The following is a 23006-nucleotide window of genomic DNA, read 5'->3' on the forward strand; positions in this document are numbered from 1 at the left end:
CTTGTAGCAAATAGGTAATATATTGAAATGATAAAGGCCTGCAAATAACAAGGACAGAAAAAGAAGGAGGTAAATAAGAGGTTTGTGAAGTCCAAACAACAGAAGTGTGTGAACCTCTAATCCCTCTGCCTCCTTTTTCCTTCTAACCTCATAGCAGGTTGCACATCAGGGTGTCTGACATTGTCAATCATAGTAAAGAAATGTACAGAAATACACACATGCTTACATAAATGTGTGGCAAATGAGAACATTCACACGTGCTCACACCTATAAATAAACTAATGCGTCAAAGCCAACTTAAGGTAAACACACCAGTGCACTGCACGTCACTGATAAGGCAATTTGGGAGGGGGAAAAAGCATTTCCTTTTTACTTTACACTTCCACTGAAGGAAAAAGGGGAACTTATTTGTTTGCTGTGATTGAGTTTGTGCTTGGTTAAGCTTGAGTTTCAACTTTGAGGCAGAACAAATAATATATGCCACACGGATTGTGAAGGGAAGGAGAAGGCAGGCATGGACAGATGATAAGGAAGAGAGGAAAGAGGAGGAAAGGAGAGGATCAACAGTGTGACCAGCTGTGTGAATCCTAGATTTCCTCTAACTCTAACCCAGCTGCATAGCACATGAATGCTGCCGACCTTCTGTGTTCTTATATCCCTCAAAATCCACATAGATGTCTTCATTTTTATAATTTGTATTTAACTAGCTTAACTAAGATCAACTGAGATTTTGTTTTCAAAAGAAACTGGATACATTTATATACATTTATATATATCTTCTTTTTTTCATTCCAACCTGTATATTTTTTAACGATGATTAAGATTTACACCATTCCAAACATTCAATTACAGCTCCACTGAAATAAAGAGTATATAATAAGTGACCCTTTGACTATAATTATTGTTTGAGTGATTACTGACACTATTTCACTATGAAAGAAAAGTGTGGTACAAATTAAATGTATCATTATAATTATTTTTATTTTTTTATTTTTCCTCCCTGTCACAAGTCATGAATATAAGAAACATCCATGATGTTGCAGACAATATGATATTGCCTCAATTTTCTGTGTAGGTCTATACTATAGTACCCAAAGTCTGAAAAGTGAAGCCAATGCAGAAGCACCTCATACCTGCATTATCTCTAATGACCAGCAGGAGGCTAATCCATTGACTCCAAAAAGAAGTCCATTTGTACAGAAGTCTATGAGAAAATGACCCTAAAATGACTACTTTTCATTTGATTTATTACCTCAGTTAACACTTTCCTAATGAGTTTTCTTCAGTACAGCATGGTGTTCATTTTATTAATTATGACACCTTTTAGAGTAAAATAGATGATTAAGCAGGATGTGCTTTAGGGTGTGTCTGCATTGTGATTCAGTCCCTACCATGGTGGTGCATGAGTTGCTTTAGCTGGACCCTGGGGAGCTCCTCCCCTGCTCCACACTCTTATCCAAATATGGTCACTTCTCATCACTTCTGGCTCCAAAAAACCAAGATGGCGACAGTCAAAATGTGAAACTCAAGCTTCAAAATGGGAGTCCACAAACCAATGGGTGACATCACAGAACGGACGTCCATTATTTTTATACAGTCTATGGTAGTACTATATAATTCTACAACAAATCAGACTTCCTGTTTCCTTTCCTGTTCTGTTTCCTATTGTATTTACTTTCTTCTTTTTGTTAAAAGGATTTACTTTAGGGTAGCATATAGGCAGACTGAAAACAGAGGGATTGACCTGCAGCAAAGGTCCCAAGCCAAAATCAAACCAGGGTTGCTGCCATTATATGGCATGCACCGTTACTACTTAGCTACCAAGGTGCTCTGTATTTACTTGAAGTTTAAGATCAGCCAACACACTGATTTAAATCATGACAACAAGCATAAATATGATATTGGTTTATAATGTATTTAGTAAATCTAAGATTTATATTAATAGTTTTATTTTAATTCCTTATACAATTTTAATTTATAGTATTAGCTGTTGGGGCTGTAAAATGAACCATGCAAGAATGCATGAATGAATGTGGGAGTAAATAGAAAGGATAATGAAAACAATACGTGAGACTGAAGCAACAACTTTGATCACTCTGATTTTAAAGTATGTAAGTGATAAAATATGTGCATAAAAACAGGTTCTTACCATTGTCTGTTGCCAGGAATGTGGCTTCATACATGTTGTTTTTGACGTAGACAGACTCTCGGTCGAGCACTGCTGTGGTCACTATCTGACCATTGGTTCTGTTGATGGACAACCAGTCCGCAGGGTCGTTAAGCTTTGAATACCTAAAGACACACAGGCACAGATCGATGGAGAGGTTAGCGCTATCGTTTCCATGTTTACAAGCAATTATAAATTTTCTCTTGCATCTGTGCATGCATAGATTGCCTGCAAGTACACACAGTCACAAAATCACAAAAGCCTGACCTTCACACAGTTTAATTCTTCATTGACTTCTCCTCTAGAGCCTGCAGCCTACAGTCAATTTCACCTCATTTTTCACTCCTGTGTACCAAGCATTGAAGTCAATTACCTCCCTTGTTAAGCACTGCTGCAACTGCTTGTATGTGTGTTGAATGCACATATTCTAGAAAGTGTTTGCTTATGTTAGAGAAGGTTAAACTGCCTGACAGTGTTATACAGTATGCATGTTTTAGTGCTTGTATGTTTGCAGTGGGGAAGCTGTGCATAGGGTGGAGACAAGATGATGTCAGACGAGAATGTGGATATGGTAGCAGGTGGTGACACTCCCTAGGGATAAAGAGCAGGGAAGGAACAGGGGATCATCTCCAGGATTGAATCCCAATCTCATTTTGATCTAACTGTTCTTGTTTCTCTGCCTTTTGTCACTTTCGGCTCGTTCCACACTTTCAATTCTATCTGATCTCTCTCAACCTGTGGTGTCTCACCTCATCATGCTGTGCTTTTGTATTCATACATTTTCTTATCCCTGTCTGTATCTTCTCATCCTTGTCTCATTCCCTCTGTGATACAGAGTTCATCAGCTGCCACCTCGCTTGGCTGCAATCTCACTTTCACATGTGCATCATCATCCGTTGACATATGACACCTTGGCCTTACACAACAAGCTTTTTACATCAATCCAATTTTTTTCCCAACAGATGCCAGTTTGGGCAATAAGGTCATGTTGCTATATGACATACACTTCCAGCTTTTAAATCCATCTAAAATGAAAAGGATTTGACCTTAACGTTGCTTTTATATTTATTGAATTCTAGTGTACTTAATGTCAGTGTACAGCCCACTTGTTTATTTGAGTTCGATTAAATACTGCATGTGCATTTCTACTTACATGGAGAAGAATGAAAGCCTGGATGGGTGGGTGGTGGTACGGAGGGGTAGGGGGTGGACAGAGAGTATAATCTCTCTCCTGCAGTGAGGGCGGTGGGATTTTCCCAGCAGGCAGTGGGCATGATCCCAGGCGTAGCACAGTGTGGGGAAGGGGATCACAGAGATGACATTCCCACACTCTAAACGGTTTCACACAGACTAGCCAAGCCCACAGCCACTAAGTGGTGGACTGTGAAATTACCACCAGGACTACAGTGAGTCCATCACAGTGGGGGGGTGGGATAAAAGGGTGAGGGAAATGATCAGGACTGGGTGGGAGTGGAGAGAGGGACAGGGAGAGGTGACATTCGGAAGTAGCAGCATGGCTGTATGATCTGGTTTTAATCGCCTCATTAAGACTAACTTGATACCTACTGCTATTGTGTGCCCAACTGTATCTCTCTAGGCTTTGCCATGCCAAAATGACTCTGGGGCTGGGAGAAAAGGGTTCTGAGTCTTCCCATTGAACGGCAGACAAACCAGTTCTATTTGCACTTCTGTTCTGCAGGTGGGAAAAAAAGTTCTACTGATAAAGAAAACCATATATCCGTATATAGTGTATGTTTAAATATATATTTAAAAAGATCACTTAGCCCCTCTGGTATCTAGCTCTGCAGATAATTGGTTTCTAGATATCCGTGTCTGATATTTCTGCCATACCTCCAATACAATGAGATTAATGGAATTGCTTTGTTGTACTGAAAACATTGAAAAACCTACATTTTAAATAATCCAACTTTTCCAGAAGCAGTGCTCCAGTCAATCTGTAATAATCCACATAACACACTGTTGTCAAAGGGGATGTTTCGTCAGGTGTAAGTACTTCTAAACAACTGTAATGTCAGGGTGGGTGAATTATCCAGAGTAACAGGACATTGTCCCTGGAAAAACAACAACAACAAAAACAATGTTGCTGTTGGAGTTATGAATATTTCAACATTTTCAGAATTGCGTTTATTTGATGGCTTGCAAAGAGCTGCCAAGATAATTTGGTCTTCTTTTTTAACTTTTGGCAAGGAAGTGAACAAATGCATTTACCAAATTGTGAAACTATTCCTTTAAATATTTACCTCCACTGTTTTGGGGTGGAAGCAAAAATCTCCAAATCTGGGCAAATACAAACTATCTACATGACTAGATACCACTAAGTAAGTGAGAAAATATGTTTTTTTAGTTGGATTAGCTGACCCTGAAAATTCAGGGACAGGGTATTTAAAAGACAGTGGAGAAAAGAGATCGTTTTTTTCCTCCATAATGGGCTATAAAATACCACCAGAGTCTATTCTTTCCCAACCACACTGCATGATAACACAAGTTGCATGGCCTCCGATGATAAAAGATGTAACACAAAGGTCTGCTCCCAAAGCAGAGGGCTCTGTCCACCACCACACTTTAATTAAGTCTCCTAACACTCCTCACTGCAGATATATTAAACCTTATATAAGGCAAATGAAGTCTTAAATTAACAATCTTTGCAGCCAAACTAATTTCCAACATAGTGAATTGTCCACTGCATTATTAATCCTTTTCTTAAGGAAAACTCCAGATAAGTTGTGCTTCAAACAGCCCTTTTCGCTTACTTTTCCTGATGGTGCTCAGTAAACAATAAGGCTACTTTCGCCATTAGAATGATGCCTGTGAAAGCACCCACAGTGTTTTTGATTACAAGTCCCAACTGTCAACATTACTGTTGGCAATTGGCAAGACCTCATCACTAGTTTTTTAATGAAGTGCTGTGCCAATTTCTTCTCTTGGTAAACAGTTCTTGTTTACTCTAGTGTTATTTTGAAATGATGAAAAAATTGTTATACTCTGTGTGAAAGTTTTACTAGTCCTTATTTCCAATGCTTTTCCGAGCTCTCCTCTATCCAAAGGTTTTTCCCACTTGGGAGTAGGCTGGTGTGTGAGTGTAGCTGGATGTATGATTAGGCCTGGCAGGTTAGTGATCTTAGCAAGCAGCAGGGAGAGGTATGACATTTATTTTTCAAACCCCCGACCCTGAGGATGAAAAATGCATGTCTCAAGCTTAGCCAAGGCGGTTTGGGTAATCATTTATGCCAGTGTCTCCAGTCCCATGTCTCGACCTTCCTGGTCGGGTATCTGACAGGTGATGCATGATGCCTCACTCCCCCCATCTCCCCCTCACCTTGCTCCTGTCCATGTTGCCTTCTTCCCATCGCCAACAGGACACTGTCAGTCTGTCCCTCCTTTGATAAGCACCTGTCAACTTCAAACCTTGACCTGGAGTCAGCTCACCGTCCTCAGCCCCCACTCGCTCCCCTCCATAGTGCCTTCAGTCTTTTTTCAGCTTACTCTCGACTTTAACGTCTTCCTCTAAATCTTCTCCTCATCTCTCTTTGCTTTATGTATCCCCCACCATCAATTTCTGAAGACATACAGCTCTTTGTCATATGCAAAGACGTACGCCATAAATTACATGTAACACAAAGTGCACTGTCACATTTAAATGTCTCTTCCAAACTCCCACACAAACAGTCGTGTCAGCTTACAACTTGATTGATGGGATTTGAAGGTACACTGAGATCAAGTCCGTGTGATGAAAGTTTGATGATGAAAGTTTTATAAGGTGATGCAAACATTGTGCAGGTTTTTAGCTGATTGGAAAGAATGAGCCCACGAATGTTTCTTCATAATAATGAGGATTTAAGACAAAGAGGGAGCAGTTGATTAGTAGATTTTGTACTAATTTCCTGGAATGTTTCTGAGTTGTTTGCAGGTATTTCGTCTGAATCTTTAGGTTACAGAGAGATTGGTGCAATTTGGTACAAATTAAATGAAAAAAACAGAGAAAGTGATTTAGTTGGTAAGTACCCGCTGAGTTTTGTGGGTCAAACTCGCATATTAGGTTGTTTCTTAATCAACTGAATATAAACAAAAAAAAATAAAATCTCAATAATGAGCACATTTCCAGTATACTACCTAGTTAGATAACCCTTTCAAAGGAATGTGTAAAGATTTGACAGTCACACAGCAGCTACATTTAGGAAAATATTGAAAAAAAATCCCAGACATTACTAGAAAAGTGAAAGATCCGTAAAATAAGTGTTACCGTGCACACTTAATCATTATACCAGCCTAATATGCCACTATATCATTTGACATACACAACTACACACTATTAAGTATTTTCTGTCTGTTAAAGAACTGTTACGAATCAAATTAACAAATGCAAATTAGCAACAGTATGAACTCAAATATAATGAGTGGGTACTTACCAACTTAGCACTTTTGTCCTGTTTTTTTTTAAATTATCCTTGCCAAATTGCACCACCCTCTCTGTAGAATATCCTAAAAATTAATTGTTAAATACCTGGAAATTACGATGAATATTTTCAAGAGAATAGGTATAAAATTAAAGGATTTCTTAAATAAAGCATTGCTGTCCTTGCATTAGAATAGATGCCTTTTATGAAACTGGTGTAAAGCAGGGGGATTGACAGTGATCCTATCCATATGGATGCAAATGAATGTCGTGGTAGATTTGCCATCTCTACAGCCCTGCTTCCTCACATGGTCATTGCAGAGGAAGGAGATTGTGCTTGTCTTAAGGAGATATAATAGACCACAGCATGCTTGTAAAAGGCTAACTTAATACCAAGATAGGCAGAGCTGCAGTCTTGCACTGGTCATGGAAAATCAGAGAGGAAACCAACGAGGTCAAAGTAAATTCAATGTGGAGAGAGAGAGAGAGAGAGAGAGAGAGAGAGAGAGAGAGAGAGAGAGAGAGAGAGAGAGAGAGAGAGAGAGAGAGAGAGAGAGAGAGAGAGAGAGAGAGAGAGAGAGAGAGAGAGAGAGAGAGAAAGAGAGAGAGAGAGAGAGAGAGAGAGAGAAAGCCCAGCTGGTGACTTTGGCGTCTTCCTAAATTATAATGTACACCCAATTTACTCTCATTTGCTGTGAAATTAACTGGGAAATTTGTTTAGATCCTTTCCCCAGAGAAAATGGGAAAGGAAGGGGCTGGTGGAGTGTGAGGGTTGAAAGGAGGTGGCATTAATGTCACACCAAACAGCCGTGTTATCAACTCAATTGCTGTACTATACTGTGCCAGTTATAAATCACACCAACAAACTCACTATAATCTATATGGACACTCTGCACAAGAGCATGAGTGGAAACACATGTGATCCTGCAGTGTGTAATGACCGCTCTTTGCAGCATCAACACTAAGTAGAGCGTACTTACCTCTAAGTTTGCCATAATGCAGTCACTGCTACTGTCAAATTGACAGCAGGACTGAGGAAAGGTCTGCTGGTCATTTAAAGGTTGGTTTACATTTAAAACCCAGAGAGGCTTAGAGCAGAGAAAGAACACTGCAGGTGGGCATAATGCTGTGTCAGGCATTTGGGCTTGAGCCAGATGTTCTCTTTATTCCACCCCCTCCCTCCATCTCTCCTGTTCTCTCTCTCTCTCCCTCTCACTGTGTGTGTATGTGTTTGTATGTGTGTGTGTGTTCACCTGCATGTATGTGCTCATGCAATTTACAGAATGCACACACTTCTGATTACACCAGAGGCTATTACTCCCTATTAACCTTCTTACCCTCCTTACTCAGAGTTCTCCGCTGGCTCATAAACTTCGCACAGTAAGACTTTGAGAGATGGGTAATGCCAAAATATAGCCCCCTTGTTGAACTTTGACCCCTAACTACTGACGTGGAACCTATCCAAGAGGCTCTTTGGCCTGCTGCTGGTGCATATGGAGGGATTTCTGCCAGAAGTGTACTTATAATGCAGCTAGCGAGACCTGAAAGCTCAATCAGAGAATCCATTTTTTGGCTGACCATATGTAATATAACCTATTTAACTGGATCTAAATGACTTTGCACCACAAGATTTAAGATTAAAATGTCAGAATTAACCCAAAATTTGCTCTATTGTATCCACTCTACCTGATTGTCTGCTGCATCTGTAGTCGGTCGGGATCTGAGGCTGAGAAGGTTGTCAGGCTGGTACCAGCAGGGACACCCTCCTCAAAGCGGATGTGTTTCGGGTTCGTAGGGAAGTAAGGGGGTTCATTGACATCCTGAACAGATATGGTGACCCCAGCTGTGGACTGAAGCGAGGACTGGATCCCACTGGCAAGGTGGGCCTGATTGGACACGACCACCGTCAGCATGAAGGCACGGTTCATCTCAAAGTCTACTGGCTGGAGGATGGAAGGAAGAGTTAATGTCAGTGTCAGAGAGGAGAAGTTTTGATTGAATTAAAGTAGCTTAAACATTATAAAGCTGTTGGCCTTCAGTCCTACTCTTGGTAAACAGTCAAGGAGTTTGTAGATAATTTGATTTAGTATGACGGATCAAATTGGGATCAAACCGTGTCATTAGTTATATGCGCCTGAGTACTGGAGCAACTGGAGCAAATGCATCTCCATTATTCAATTAGGGGAAGTTATGGTTTTGCTACCCCGCTTTTTTGTATCATCACACAGTCCCCACAAGCAGGTGATTGTGTTTACGTAGTCTATATCAATGACTATTTTTCAAATTTCAGCAACGGACAAAAACAAGTAATAAAAAAATCACACATTTTTGGACAAGCCTGTAGTTGGTTCAGTACAACCCATCACTGACTGATCAGAGCAGACTGATAGCACAGAGAGAGAGACAGAGCTTTTCTTTACAGCCTGAAAGTGTCTGAATTAACAAACAATTAAATGTTCAGTGGTGGAAAGTGACTCATTTAGACCTCTACAGACTACTTTGATTCCGTTTAAGTTATAATCAGACTTTGGATGGAATTATTTTCAAATATGATTACGCACCTCTTTGTTTAATGATCTCTCCTTTCATACAGCTGCTCTGCACTGTGCTTTCATTATTATGATTTTTCTTTAATATTCTCATACAGGGTAAAGAAGTGCACGTTTACTCTAAGGGGTGGTTTTGCAGTGAGGTCTAGACTTGACTAAAATGGCCCTTTGAAGTCTTGAGGAGCACAAGTCTCATGAGTTGTGCATTAAAATAGCTCTGGATTTGAAATAATAAAGGTTAAAATTATCTGTTTTTGAAGTTATGATTATTCATTCCTGTATAACATTACAACTATATCAAATTGTTTGTACTTTGTTGTAATTTGAAGATTAAAAAAAACCATAATCAAACATGAACTAGCCATTCTTCTTATAACCATTTCTTGTCCTGATCCAGCCAATCATATACTGTTCTTGATGAATTATTGGTTTTCATAGCACACTTCATCTAACATTATATCACAATACATTATTATCTATATTTATATGTTGTTTATTGCAGAATGATCACTGTATTGCATTATATTGATTATGTCCTCCTGTACATATCATTTTTAGCCTTTTTAGTGGCAAAAATAGATGAATCTTTTTATATTCTTGAAATACTAACACATTCTTTACATGAAAAAACAAGAAAATAATGTTCTTATCTCATTTGGACAGTGATTAAAACTCTATTATTACCATTGTTACTTTTTATATGCGAAGCATGTCAAGAATTCAAGCATTCAAGTGTGTACTGTAAATATTATGCTCATTACAGTGTTAAAACCCCTGTCAACATTTCTTTCTCCGCCTGTGGCCAGGGAATCTGTGTTGAGCCTTGTTGATGATAAAGGACATGATAAATGAACAGATGCTATGTCAAGTGGTCCCCTGATGAATTGGAGCCATATTCTTTCTACAAAAAACAAACCAACGCACACACATACACACATCCTGAGAAGAGTTAGCAGGGCTGAGACTATTCAGGTGCTGTCATTGCTCTGCTTTTAGAACGAGTCAGTGTTGTGTGTGTGTTTAGGTGTAATCTACAGGGTGTTTTGCCAGCTGATCCTAAACCAGAGTGACAGTTCCGTGCTCTCCTAATGAAGACTACACGATCAGGTTCAAATGACAACAACAACAAGCAAAGAATTAAAAAAGAGAACAAATACGCTGCTTGTAGGTACTGCTGGCACATTTCTAAATAGGCAGATGATGATTACCGCCGCAAGGCTTGTGTCTCTGGTGTGTGATGGTGATGTTAATGACTTTGAGCACATCTGTATGGTGCATTGTCTGAGTGTTATCAGTGGACAGTGGTAGCATAGCTCTGATATTAAAAAGCATTTGTAATCATGCAGCTTGGTTGACAAGGGCACTGGAGTGGATGTGTTTGAGTGCGTGTAAGTTGGTGTTATAGCTTGCCTGTGTTGTGCACGCACAGAGGTATGAGTAAATGTAAGCACACGGATGTGTATTCATGTGTGACCCCATGGTGCACTGGAAACCAATTTGCAGGCTAAACACGCTCAAGGCTCTTTGATCTACAGCCAGTGGTATTCAGAGCACAGGGGGTCTAGAGTATAGCTGTAGGCTAACCAAAAAACACATAGACACTCACACAGGCCCTGAGGGAAACCAAAAGGGGTGAGAGGTCAATAACACGACTTCCATCTTTTGCCCATGAGCCATCACATCCTACATCTCCTCTGTATTGCTTCACTCGTTCCTCTTTTTCCCTTTTACCTAATTTGCTCCTCCATACTCCAACCTCCTATCCCCATGTCTTCTCACCTCTGCCCCCCCAACACTCTGTGATCTATGCTCTCTGCGGTCTGTATCTCTCAATCCTTGGAAATCTATCTTCGCCTCACTTCACTCTTCCCCTCCACTCTTCCCCTCCACTCCCCCCTGTCGTCTACTGTGCTTATCATAAGCTGTGATTTACATATCTTAATGACTCATTTGAACCAAGCAGCTCTGTTTGTGTGTTTTTTATTTATTTACGCATGCTTGTTTGTCTACTGGCTCTATTACCATGCGCCAAAATGAGAATGCCATCTCATAAACTCTCCAAAGAGTGATGTAAATGCATGAGATGTTCTGGTTAAGACCTTAGTCCTTATTTACAGAGGAGCTCAGGTCCCTTGTGGGAGATTGCCACATACCTGGTTGTCAGTGTGATTCGATGTGCCTGTGCTACCACTCGCAAATACCTTAGTAAAAATAGGAATTCCAATGTAGCACCTTTTTATGGCTTCTTGACTTTACCTATCTCATGTTGTCTGATGTGAACCATTCCAGCTCCCTTTCCCCGAAGCGAGCCAAAGCCTCTCTGTTTACTTGTTGAGACAGTCTATTTCTCATTCTTCCCAGGGGGTGTCCTGTCTCTTATTTTATGATTTCCAGATAACCTCCCATGGGTCTTGATGGAAGCTTATGGCTACCCGGCTGCCTGCTGAATTTTACATCAGGGAGTGCGAGGAATGGATTATAAAAGGCAGTCATCTAGAGATAATGAAGAGAAGCAAAATGCCAATGCTCATTGCTCAGGGTGCTGTGGGAATTATAGGGAGATGTTATTGCTGTTTTTCAAACATTATTGTAGGATAGGAGATGAGATTTGCAGAAGTCACATACACGAGAGAAGAATACCCCCGGGGTCCTCAGGGTCATGCCAATAAACAAGTTATTTCTACAAACCACATGTGACATGATAAACACATTTACAGTGAGACACTCATGGATGAACACACAAATATAAATCCTGAAGGCTGAGGCAACCAGTGGCAGTTCGTGGCAAATATTACCATGGAAGCCAGTCAGCTTGGTATGGAGATCATATCGCCATATAATGGCGATCATACGGTGATAAAATCTACACATCGTCACATGGAGATATGATAGTTACTTGCCTTCACAAACTAAAATCACTGGGGTAGTGCTTCACATTCCCCTTTATATTCAGTTCTTTGAGAAAAATAGCATTCACAAGACTTTAGTCTAATACAAAACACAAGATGCGATTTATTTTATTTATTCCAAATACTGTTTGACACATAACCACACAGCCATAACCAGACACATGGAGTTTCTTCTCATTATATAAAGAATAAATACATAGCTGAAGGTTGTGTATACATATTACAATTAGTTGGATATTAACACATTGTTACTGTGGTATGTTGCTATAATGGCCCAGTGGGTGGCACTAGTACAGAAACTATGGACATCTTGTGATAAGAGTGAATGCCATTTCGATGCAGTATCAGAGTGAAGTAATTAAGTGACCATGCTCTCTAAAATACTTATAAATAATGTATGTAACCTTTTGCAATATAAAAACAACTAAATCATTAGAAGAGTTATAACAAGAAAATATATTTTTTAAGACAACAACCAACATTATCAAAACAAAGATAACTTACTTAAACATAGGTGACTCAATGATGTAAGGGAGGTTTGCCAAATCAACAACACTGCGCTGCATGGGTTGTTTAAGGAACAGCTTGACTTATCAAACAGGAGGCAATGCCAGCATAAAATCTTAGTTTATCTTTGTGCTTCCTGTTAGCTAGTCTGTTTTAGCGTAGGTCCCATCACAAATAAGACCTACTTTTTCACTTTGCTTTTCCCTGAGTCTGGTGCAGCTTTGGGATAGGCCTCCCATTCTGTTTATCTTCAGCTGTGACTCAAAAGCAGCTAAGTCATTTTTTTTACAAGGAACTTCAGGTACCCATCTCCTTCCATTCTGCTAAATTGCTAAATGATCCTGCTGGCTACTATGAATTAATCACTCAATCTTGAGCTCAGTCAAGCTTGGACTCAATCTGGTAGCTAAAACTTTAACTATTTTTCTCTAAGGGAAGCCAAGTAAAGCTGGCCTCCTTGGAGCAATGCATTTCACTGACCACTAGACAGATACATTGTAATGCACGCAGCAGAGGTTTACTGTTTCCTGCAAAGAATTGGCAAAAATCAGTACAAGACACGTGTGGGAATAATACATTTTGTTTTCTTTATTGGAATATATTTATGGTGAGGCCAGGCAACAGGACGCACATCTACACTCTATTACTGGCCATTTTCTGTATTTTTTCCTGTTGGTAAATGGATTAAAACCCTCTGGACATCTTCTGTCTGAGAGGTTGAATGCTAACATAGCGGGCTGTTACAAGACAAAGCTTTCTTGTTGCTGTCATTTACCACAAAAGCTAGAACATTATGAGTGAATAAAAACCGTTGCCTTTGTAATTGAGAAATCGATACCTCATTTGCTACAGTGGTCTCGCCAGCCATTGTGTTTAAGTCTGTGTGAGTGTACTGTATGAGCTGTTTCTAAAGGGCGCAGCAGCCTACAATTCCTCATTTGGACAATAAGGGGCATTTGAAAGGCACAGACCCCAGCCTGTCCCTATTTAACTCTGTAGTCTATTATTATTTCTTCACTAAATCCGAGGGGATCTGACATTCAACAGAGAAAAAGAAATGACACTGTTTCTTTTGCAGTGACCTCTATAAGGCCAAAGGCTGAACATGGTCTGATAGAGTGATGTCTTACCTTGACAACGGTCACCATGCCATCGTTGCTTACAGGGTCGGTTCGAATGGTGAAGTGCCCGGATGGGTCTCCACTGATGATTCTGTAGATGGCATTCCAGTTGGGGGAGTGTGGTTGGTCAGCATCTATCACAGTCAGATTTGCCACCACGACATCCACTCGGTTCTCTGGGACCTCACCAGAAAACTGCAGAACATAGAGTAAAATGTTACTTTGTGATATATTGCTTCAAAATATCTTTATTGTGACTGTAGCTGAGGTCTTTGGGGATCTATTGAGCCATTTGAGTGTCGAAATTTCTATAAAAAGCCACTGAGTGCCTTTCTCTCTTTTCATTTTTTTCTCAATAGAGGCAGTCCTCATTTCAGGTTTTCAGGTAGAGTAAGTTTAATGATACTGCTTTTCCACTGCTGAGTAGTAAACATGCAATAAACATAGTTGCACACCAGCAAACATATGTACACAGGAGTGTTGTTCCAGTTTCAGTGTTCCCCATCCTTGATGAAAAATAATATTCTAGTTCTTTGAAAGCCAAAGTGACACAGAAGGAGAAAGGGGATGAGCAGTAAGTATTCAGCAGTGGGGAGGGTTAAAACAGCTGTTTGAGGGTATACGAGTAGCTTTTAGTTGTCCCCTCGCTGTACAAACACATGTGCTTTGTCCTGATAAGCCTGATGAGGAGTGAGCCGCCGTCTGTCATGTGTCTGTTATACTGGGGATTGATCAAAGCCACACAGGCTCAGGGGATAAAGCCCACAAAGACGAACCAACAACAGCCATGACTGTACTGCTACCCTGTAAAACACAAGTCGACTGCAGCTCCACCTACACGAGCAACCCATCAACTCTTAATTAATCATGCGAGGACAGAGGGTGAGCATGATGGTGTACCTTCACCTCATCTGGAAGCAAGAGGCATGTAGCATCATACAGTCACAATGTCACCATGGGTAACAGGCGTGGAAGAGCCACTGAGCCGCTTATGTGAGTGTAGGATATCAAAGAGCAAAGCCCCAGACCAAACACTCCAACGGACCATAATACTCTGCCTGGCAACCCTCACATCACCCAGCAAACAGCCAACAGCAGCGGGAAGATTAGGGGGCTGTATCAGGAGAGCTATTCAGAGACTCAATGACATTCTTAAGACAACAGACAAGTCCGGGTGGTCCTGATGCACTGCCTACATTGGATAAGTAGGCAGGCTGTCATATGTTTGTGTCAGCATGAGTGTATTATGTGTGTGCATGTGCGGTTTATTACTGTGGTTTTGTTAAGGGACGCCCCAATGCCAATTCAATAAAATAAAACTTCAGACATAGCTCTTGAGCTCATAAGGGCCCTTGAGGAGCTCCTTTCTCAGAACACAGTATACAACTGAGGGCAAGTGTTAACCAGATCTGATGGGTGGACTATGAAGGGTCCATCACAGCTCTTACTGTCAATACCCTCCTCATTATTTCTTGATAGGGTTGGGGTGAAATATGTCTTTATTTATTTGTCCCATAGGCAATGTTTGTCCCACATCAGTTTAAGTACCCCCCACACGCTACCTTCAGTACAATCAATTAGCAAATGTTAGAATTAGAAAGTGTTTATTGAAAAAAAGGGTACCATATAATACTGTGAAACAACTTTAGGAGGTACAGTAAGTCAACTATGACTCCCAAAGAGCACTGCAGTAAATAACCTTCAACCCCTAAACTTAAAATGATATTGTCTATTATATTAAATTGTGATGGTAAAGTGTTCAGAATGTGCTTAAACTCTAAATAGAAGCACACGTTGATGGTGTATGAAGCCACTGTCCTGTTTTCAAGCATTGATAAGTGCCAGGTCAACAGAAAAGCAGAAACTCTATCACCTTCACTCCCTGGATTGGCACATACAGGCTACTGTACCTTCACTAGTTCTACATTATGTCTATATGACCAATTAAGTGTGTGCTGTGGGGGTCTACTGACATCACATATCACAGCGCTCTGCAACACAGAAGTGTTGTGTTGCAGTTTAATTTTGCAGATCCTAGAGTAACTCTGGTATTATGTTGCCCTTCAGCACCACAAAATAAGCACAAAACTTGACAATTGCAGTTGACATGAACAATTTCTAAGAGTCATTAAGCTTTTCTATCTTGAATAGTATTCAGGTTATATTTAGGAGTAAACTGAGAAGTATTAAAACCAACAGTTTCTTCCAATTCTCCAGTCAACTTTACAGTTGTCCTATCTCTTCAAGGGTTTGTGGGGTAAATCCATTTTGGAAAAAGCCTTGGGTTTTGTTCTCTTTCTTTCACTCTTTAAATGATTTATAGCTGACTGCTTTGACTGCTCTTTCTTACTGGTTTTGGAACTGAACTGCAGTGGTGTTTGTTTCAACAGAAGATTGTCGTACTGTGGTGTTTTTCAGCAGAGCTTCAGTTTTTCTCTGATCAGGTATAGTTTTTCTTTCCATGATGTTGTCCCAAACTGCTGGACTAAAGGAAAGCAGTGGCAGGCTCTTTGATCATGATTGGCACCGAGCGCAGTTGGCTTTCTCACAGCACTTGACAAAACACCTCTTGCCAACACCCTCGCCCCTTCTGTCACTATTTTGGCAGTGGGGCAAGACTAAATGAGGCAAGCGGAGGTGAGAGGAGAGAGAGAAGAAGTGACAAGGAACTTCATCATAGGAACTTTGTGAGGATGGTGTAGGAAGGAGGCCAAAGAAACACTGCAGTAAATCCTGCACAGAGATCCCCCCGATTGCATGATTGTAGGTCTCTTACATAGAAAACATCCCATACCGTATGAGATACAGTCATTGTTGTTGTATAATGTATGCATAAACAAAAGAGATAAATAACTTTTTATATTTTATCTCATCTATTTGCAACACAGAAATACAGTAATGCAAGCATGTATGCACCCTGAATAAGCACCCAAAGCCCTCACATCCGTACACATACACCACCCTTTGCCGCCTTGAAAAATAGGCCAGCCTCTGATAGGCGTGATGAAATATTAATCATCAACATTAAAGACAAATTCCCCAAACTTTATATTTCTGGGACACATTGAATGATCTATGGGGTTTATTGCAAACACTAAATATTTGCATAATGGCCTGTATTCTCAACAAAATGGCTTTTATGTTATCCCATCACTAAAATGGGTGATTTATGAAGGGAGTGGGTAAAAGTGCTCCGTTCATCATGGCTCCAAAACCTCCACTAAAGTTTATCATCAATATCCATGATAGTATTAACTTCCCTCTGTGGCGATGATGGAAATGCACTTAAACACGGTGGAATACAGTTAGAGAATATTAATCTATTACTGGCCACTATCATCAATACGCCACCATCAGTGGAAGAATCTTAATGCAGAGAGGGGGATGCCGAGTCAGGAAAGGTCTCTGATTTACAACAGGGCATGTCTATGCTTCATCACTGCTGCTAGAGAAAATAGCTCTCGAGACCCAATAATCCTTCATTCTTTCTCCTCTCGCCATCATTCTATCATCACTTTTTCTTCTCCCCATTTTTCGTCTTGCAGTCTGCGCGGTGGTCCACTCATCAACTCCTCTCCCCTCTTTGTTCATTTTCGCCTCACCATCTCCTCTGTGTGTTCTTTTTTTCCTGAACTGCCCTCTCTCTGTAAATTTCCTGCTGTGTATGATGTAGCAGCTCTCTGATGAGCTCCATGGCTGACACATGCTTAAAGCCAATGCTAACTCATCATCATAAGGGTCTTAATAGCCCCTAGGGCAAATGCTAATACTAGCTCCTCTGCTAGTGCCTCAAAGAGCCGACCCTCCTACACTGCTGATACCGCCTCAGCCGCTATTCCTGCTGTTGCAGAGCTAAGCACCATATCTACCCAACAGGCCCAAGCTCTGTTCACTACAGACAAGAAAGCACACATATTGAATAATTCACCTGAGCACTTGACGTCATACAGACAAATAGAGACATTTTTCATCATAACATGAAACTAGAATGCAAACAAATGGAGTCCACCATGGCACTTTTTCTTCACTGCCACATCAAATAACACCTTTTTGCTCTTGAGAATTTCAATCAAAACAAACTGAACCTTTCCACTCTCTGCTGTCAGTAAGAAATACTGCAGCCACCTCACCTGACCATTTTAAACTGCAAATGACCAGAATAAGATTAACCCAAGAGGGAGTATGAACAACGACTTTTAAACAACACTTAATCTCCTTCCTCACTAATTCAGTCAGTGATGATGCTGCTGAATTGCGCCACCAGTGATGTGATACATTACGTACAGTACATTACTTACTGGACTTTTAATTTTTACCTCATTCTCAATAATGACCCTCTGTAATGTAATCATCATTCTAAATATCACTATCACGACAACAACCATTAACAATTTGCTGGCTCTAGTTTTCTTGCTGATGAAAGTCAATGATATGGATTAGTTATTTCCTTGTGTGTGTGTGTGTGTGTGTGTGTGTGTGTGTGCATCCGCTACAAGGAAATGAGTGAGTACCCTTTGCACTTCACAGCCCTCCCCCTAACTGTCCTTGTGTAAATCTTCCTGTGTAATGAAATAACAGTGTTGTAGTCATTTCCTTTCTCCTTCCCTCCTTCCACCGCTCCCTTCCTTTTCATTCTCATTTCCATTCTAACTCCTTCTTTCTTGTTTAATATCTTCCCCTCTCTACATGTTTTTATTTCTTTGTCTCCAACATACTCATCATTTCCACCCTCCTCCCTGAACCCACTTTCTCCTTCTTTGAAATGTTACCCTTTCCCATTCCCTTGTTTGTAGCAACTCACAGTTCTGGAGGTCAGCATAGGAGGATTGTCGTTGATGTCCGTGACAGTGATGATGGCAGTGGCCGTGTTGGAAAGGCCAAAGTTCAGGTTGCCCTCCATGTCAGTGGCCTGCACGATGATGGTATACTGGGACACTTTCTGTAAAAAGAAAAGAAGGAAAAAAACAGTTTTTCATGAGTAAAAAGCTCTTTCTTCCTTAAGTCTACAGCACAGCCACAGACTACGACTCCCAGAGGGAAAAAAAAGCCTGTGTCTATACCAGGTGTTCATGAGCTTATTTGAAACACAGAATCACAAAAGGTGAAGTCTTTCATTCGACTGAGTTGAAACCTCCTCAGTCGATTGTATCCAGACTTCACAACATCTGAAGGCTACACTATGAAGCCTCCCCGTGGATATGTCATCAAAGACATCACTTACTCAGTGCCACTGATGGACAGATGTGAAGACAATGATCCAACTGACAGAGATTAATAGACTATCTATGGAGCAATAATATGAGGGAATGATGAATGCGATTTCATCTCTTGAGCTGACACAGTGTCACTTCGATAGAAACTGAAAAATATGGTTCTCTTATTTTATAGTTGGGTGCATTTTTGTTCCTCTTGATGTACATCTCCCTTGCTAACCCTTTTCCCTCCATCCCTCACTCTCTTCACCGCCATCCTCTTTCTCTTCTGTCCCATGGTGCAGTTAATGGGCTGCAGGAAGGATATAGCCTGGGAGCCGACTGTCTGGATAATGGGTTTCGTCTCTGAGATTCCCAATTACATTCCCAGTGTCTCTCTCACCTGCTAATTACTGCGTAAATATCCCAATTAAGCCAGGACGCCACATCGTGAGGATTAGACAGTGCCTCTCAGTTTCTCTCATCTTGATGCTAGACAAGACGCTGAACTCCAACCTTGTACACACACCCTCATTAACACCCGTACACAAACAGGAGCACCCACAAACACACATAAACACACACATACAGATCATAGTCACTTTTGGGGACATTACATAGACTCTCAATCATTTCATGGGGATGTACCCTAACCCTATCCACTACTTGCTTTTATCCCCAGTAGGAAAAGCCATCCCCAATTGTCTGGTGCTAAGCCTGAAATTTGTCCCCAAAAGTACACTAAGACAGACTACACACACTCAATCATACACTAATGTGGTTACATACTGTTCACACACACACACACACACACACACACACACACACACACACACTCTCTTTCTCCATATCTTGTTTAGAGGCAGTGCTTGCTTGACTGTCCCATCAACCAGTGTAAAGCATGTACACAACACACTCACTAATTAGACAAGGGAGTAATTATGTAGAGCTCCTCTGAACCTCTCAGCATTGCAACAACACCGCAGTATACTCGGATTCCTCTGGAGGACTGAGGTCTGTTACTGTCAACAAGCTCTTAAAAGTCCACTGCAGACCGGTGGAAACCTTTAGAAGAGAATCAGTGTGGGAGTTTATAAAGAAGAGGAAGAAGACATTTCAAAAGTGAAGAACAGAGGAGAGGATAAGAGACAGCAGGGGATGCAGCTTAGGCACAAGGGAGGACTACCAAAAATAGATGCCTGTGTGTTTTTTACTTTTTCTGTAGTTCCTAACACCTCCAACACCCCAGCCAAACAGAGAGAGGGGAGACGCAGAAACTTTCAAAGTTTCAAAGGGCCAAAGTGCTGACTAAAAGTGGACCAGGGAAGCACCACAGAGTGCTGTGTAGCATTTTCCTGTGAAATTTGTGTACAGTATATAGTTCTATTTTTCTTTTCTGCTCTGTAAGAAAAATGTTACAGGAAAACGAAGTGAATGTATAGAGTATATTCATAAAATATATTTACAAATATAACTGCCAGTGGGGGTCCAAGCAGATTAAAGCTTGTTTGATTTAATATGACCCCAATGCAGAGCAGAGCAAGAATAAATGTCAGTTTATGCAAGTAAAGAAGGTTGGTTGGTTGGTTTACCAAAAGATGCTAGGAAAGCAATATGTTTACATGATATAAAGGGAAGTTATTTTTAAACTCCCCCCTTAGTCAAAGTCTTTAGGTGGATGCTGAGGTGGTGGTGGTGGAGCTGAAATAGTGGGCAGCGGCATTGACAAGGCAGAGGGGGGGATGGTAAATTTTGCAGTTTGGTAGATGATGTGGAGAGTGAGGCATATCATGTGTGTACAGTATGTAGCAGTGCAACTTCAGTGGACTTTCTGAGCTAGCTTCTAGGCGTCGCTCCATTTCAGCAAGACAACTCATATTTGAACTGTTTATTATAACAGCAGAACATATTTTGAGTTTGGTGTCCAACGTCATCGCTCCCTGAAGATATGTTTACATGAAATGTTGGGGAGTAATGATTAAATATCTTTCCCCCTAAAGGATTTGGAGCCTGACGTTCTTGACGTGAGGATCTCCTATGTGTGGGCCTAGGCACCAGCCGCCGTGTGGCCATTACCCATGAGCTCCTCCGAAAATAACGGAATACTCTATCTAGTGAAACTGCTATGTTTGGGCCTGGCACCAGCTGCTGTGTGGCCATTCCCCATGAGCTCCTTGGCCATGAGGGGACTATGCTATCTTGTGAAACTGCTATTTGTGGGCCTATACACCAGCCAATATGTGGCCATTCCCCATAAGCTCCTTGGTCATGAGGGGAATATTCTATCTAGTGAACAGCCATCCTCCTGTAAGTGCATTGACAACAGATATGATATAATAGAATTAGACAACATAATAGGTATAAATATGTATTAATGCATTACGGGGTGTAGGAGCTCATGAACTTTTGCACGGACAAGACCTCTTTCTTATGGAATCCGACATAAAGTTGGTAAGCAGAGGATAACCAGCAGCCTGGGAATTTTAGTGTTGAGGTAGGCAGATGGAGAGCTGTAGTAGCTGTGCCAGTTCTTAGGGAGTGAGGGAAATATCATTCCTTGGGTAGGCTGCAGAGCGGATAGATGGGTCAAGAAGTGATAAGGCAATAATTTCATCATGGAAGAGAAAGGACAAAAAGTTGTGTTAGTCTTAGCAATGATAATTTGGGTGCCTTGGCCTGACTTTGAGTGTTTCAAGAGAATAGAGTACATGTGCTCTTCTTAGGTTAAACCAGAGAAAGTGAGATCATGCTGAGGATTAACAGGGAGAGACCTGGTTCTACTTTCACCGCACCTGAGAAACCTATAGAAGACCATTTGCAGAACTGCTTCCAACATTATAACAAGATGCTTTCACCTCTACATGTTCATGTTGGGTATGTCATTTTCGAGCAGGACCCTGAGCCAGAGGCCTATGGAGGAAGAGAGTCGTCTGATTGAGTGAAGGATATGGCATGCTGGAGTGAAAGTAACTCGCAAAATTATGTTATTGAGAGTCCATGCATGACCAAGTTAAACGTTCTAGGCTGTGTATCATTGGTAATTTTGAACATCGCTTATTATTTATTTCTACTGTAGCAACATTATCAAAAACCGGCATAATTTGTTTCCTGGTCCATCTGCTGCTGCATAGTGAGTTCGTGACAACTGGGTAAAGCTCATAACGAGCAGTGAATTTGTAATCATTGTTAAGGGACAGAATTTCAGTTGGCCAGACATCTGCAAACCACTCATTATTGTAAAATCCCCCAAAGCCAACAGAAGGGGCCGCATCACTAAAATACTGGAGTGAAACCAAAGCGTCCGTGAAGTCATTATAAGAGAAAGAAATACCATTCCATTCATCATGTAAAAAGGCCCAGCAACAGCGTTTGTGTAAGACTAGAGTGTCTTTCAGATTTTGAACAGAATTAGCCAGTATTAGCAAGCATGCTATAAATGAATGATCATTAGGGATGATGCATATAGCAAAGTCAAGATGGCCTAATAGAAATAAAAGATCTCCTTTTGAGAGAATGGCAGCAGCAGACCAGAATTTGATAGCTGCTGAGATGTGATGCAGTGATGCTTGTACACTATTGAGGGTGGTGCCAAGAAATTCCAAATGTGTGGAAGGGCCTATATGTTTTTGTTTTTTCTGAAAGAGGTACAAAATCGACGACAAAAAAATCGTGTCAAACAGTTCTGACAAGGTGTCTTTTTAACAGAGAAGTAAAACTTTGAACACCAAACATGACATTGTGAGGGGTTGAGTGGCATGGCATTGAAGACATCTGTAACGTCTGCTTTTCCCAGCCCTGCAGCAGCTTACTTAATCATTTGCAGAGCATTGTCTACACAAGTGTAGAACAAGGAACAAGTTTCTTGAAGAATTAAGGTATTTATGCTCTGAATAGAAGAATCGAGAGGAGCTGAGAGATCAATGAAAATTTCCTCGGAGCTACACCCATGGGGCTTCTTGTGAAGAGCGAATTGTGGGATTTTTACAATGGACTATCATGTATGCCTTTTTAACCATTTTTTGATTAGAGTATATCTATTACTGGCTCCTTGAGGGCAGACTGTTGATTTTTAGAGACATGGGTCACTTTTGGGAGCCAGCACAGGCCTGATAACGTCCTTAAACAAAGCCGGTGATAAAGTAATTGA

At 40.8% G+C, this 23006-nt stretch overlaps 1 protein-coding gene across 1 annotated transcript in view; it reads right to left on the reverse strand.

The window, feature by feature from the left end:
* The window catches only part of LOC128357958 (cadherin-4-like), a 240201-nt gene that overhangs the window by 7668 nt on the left and 209527 nt on the right, over positions 1 to 23006 (reverse strand). The window contains exons 9-12 of the mRNA XM_053318395.1: positions 18469 to 18606; positions 13677 to 13862; positions 8268 to 8524; positions 2150 to 2292 (exon numbers count right to left, since the gene is read on the reverse strand). Of these exons, the coding sequence (XP_053174370.1) occupies positions 2150 to 2292; positions 8268 to 8524; positions 13677 to 13862; positions 18469 to 18606 (724 nt within the window). The remainder of the gene's footprint in view (positions 1 to 2149; positions 2293 to 8267; positions 8525 to 13676; positions 13863 to 18468; positions 18607 to 23006) is intronic.

Source organism: Scomber japonicus, chromosome 4, assembly GCF_027409825.1.
Source record: "Scomber japonicus isolate fScoJap1 chromosome 4, fScoJap1.pri, whole genome shotgun sequence".
NCBI lineage: Eukaryota > Metazoa > Chordata > Actinopteri > Scombriformes > Scombridae > Scomber > Scomber japonicus.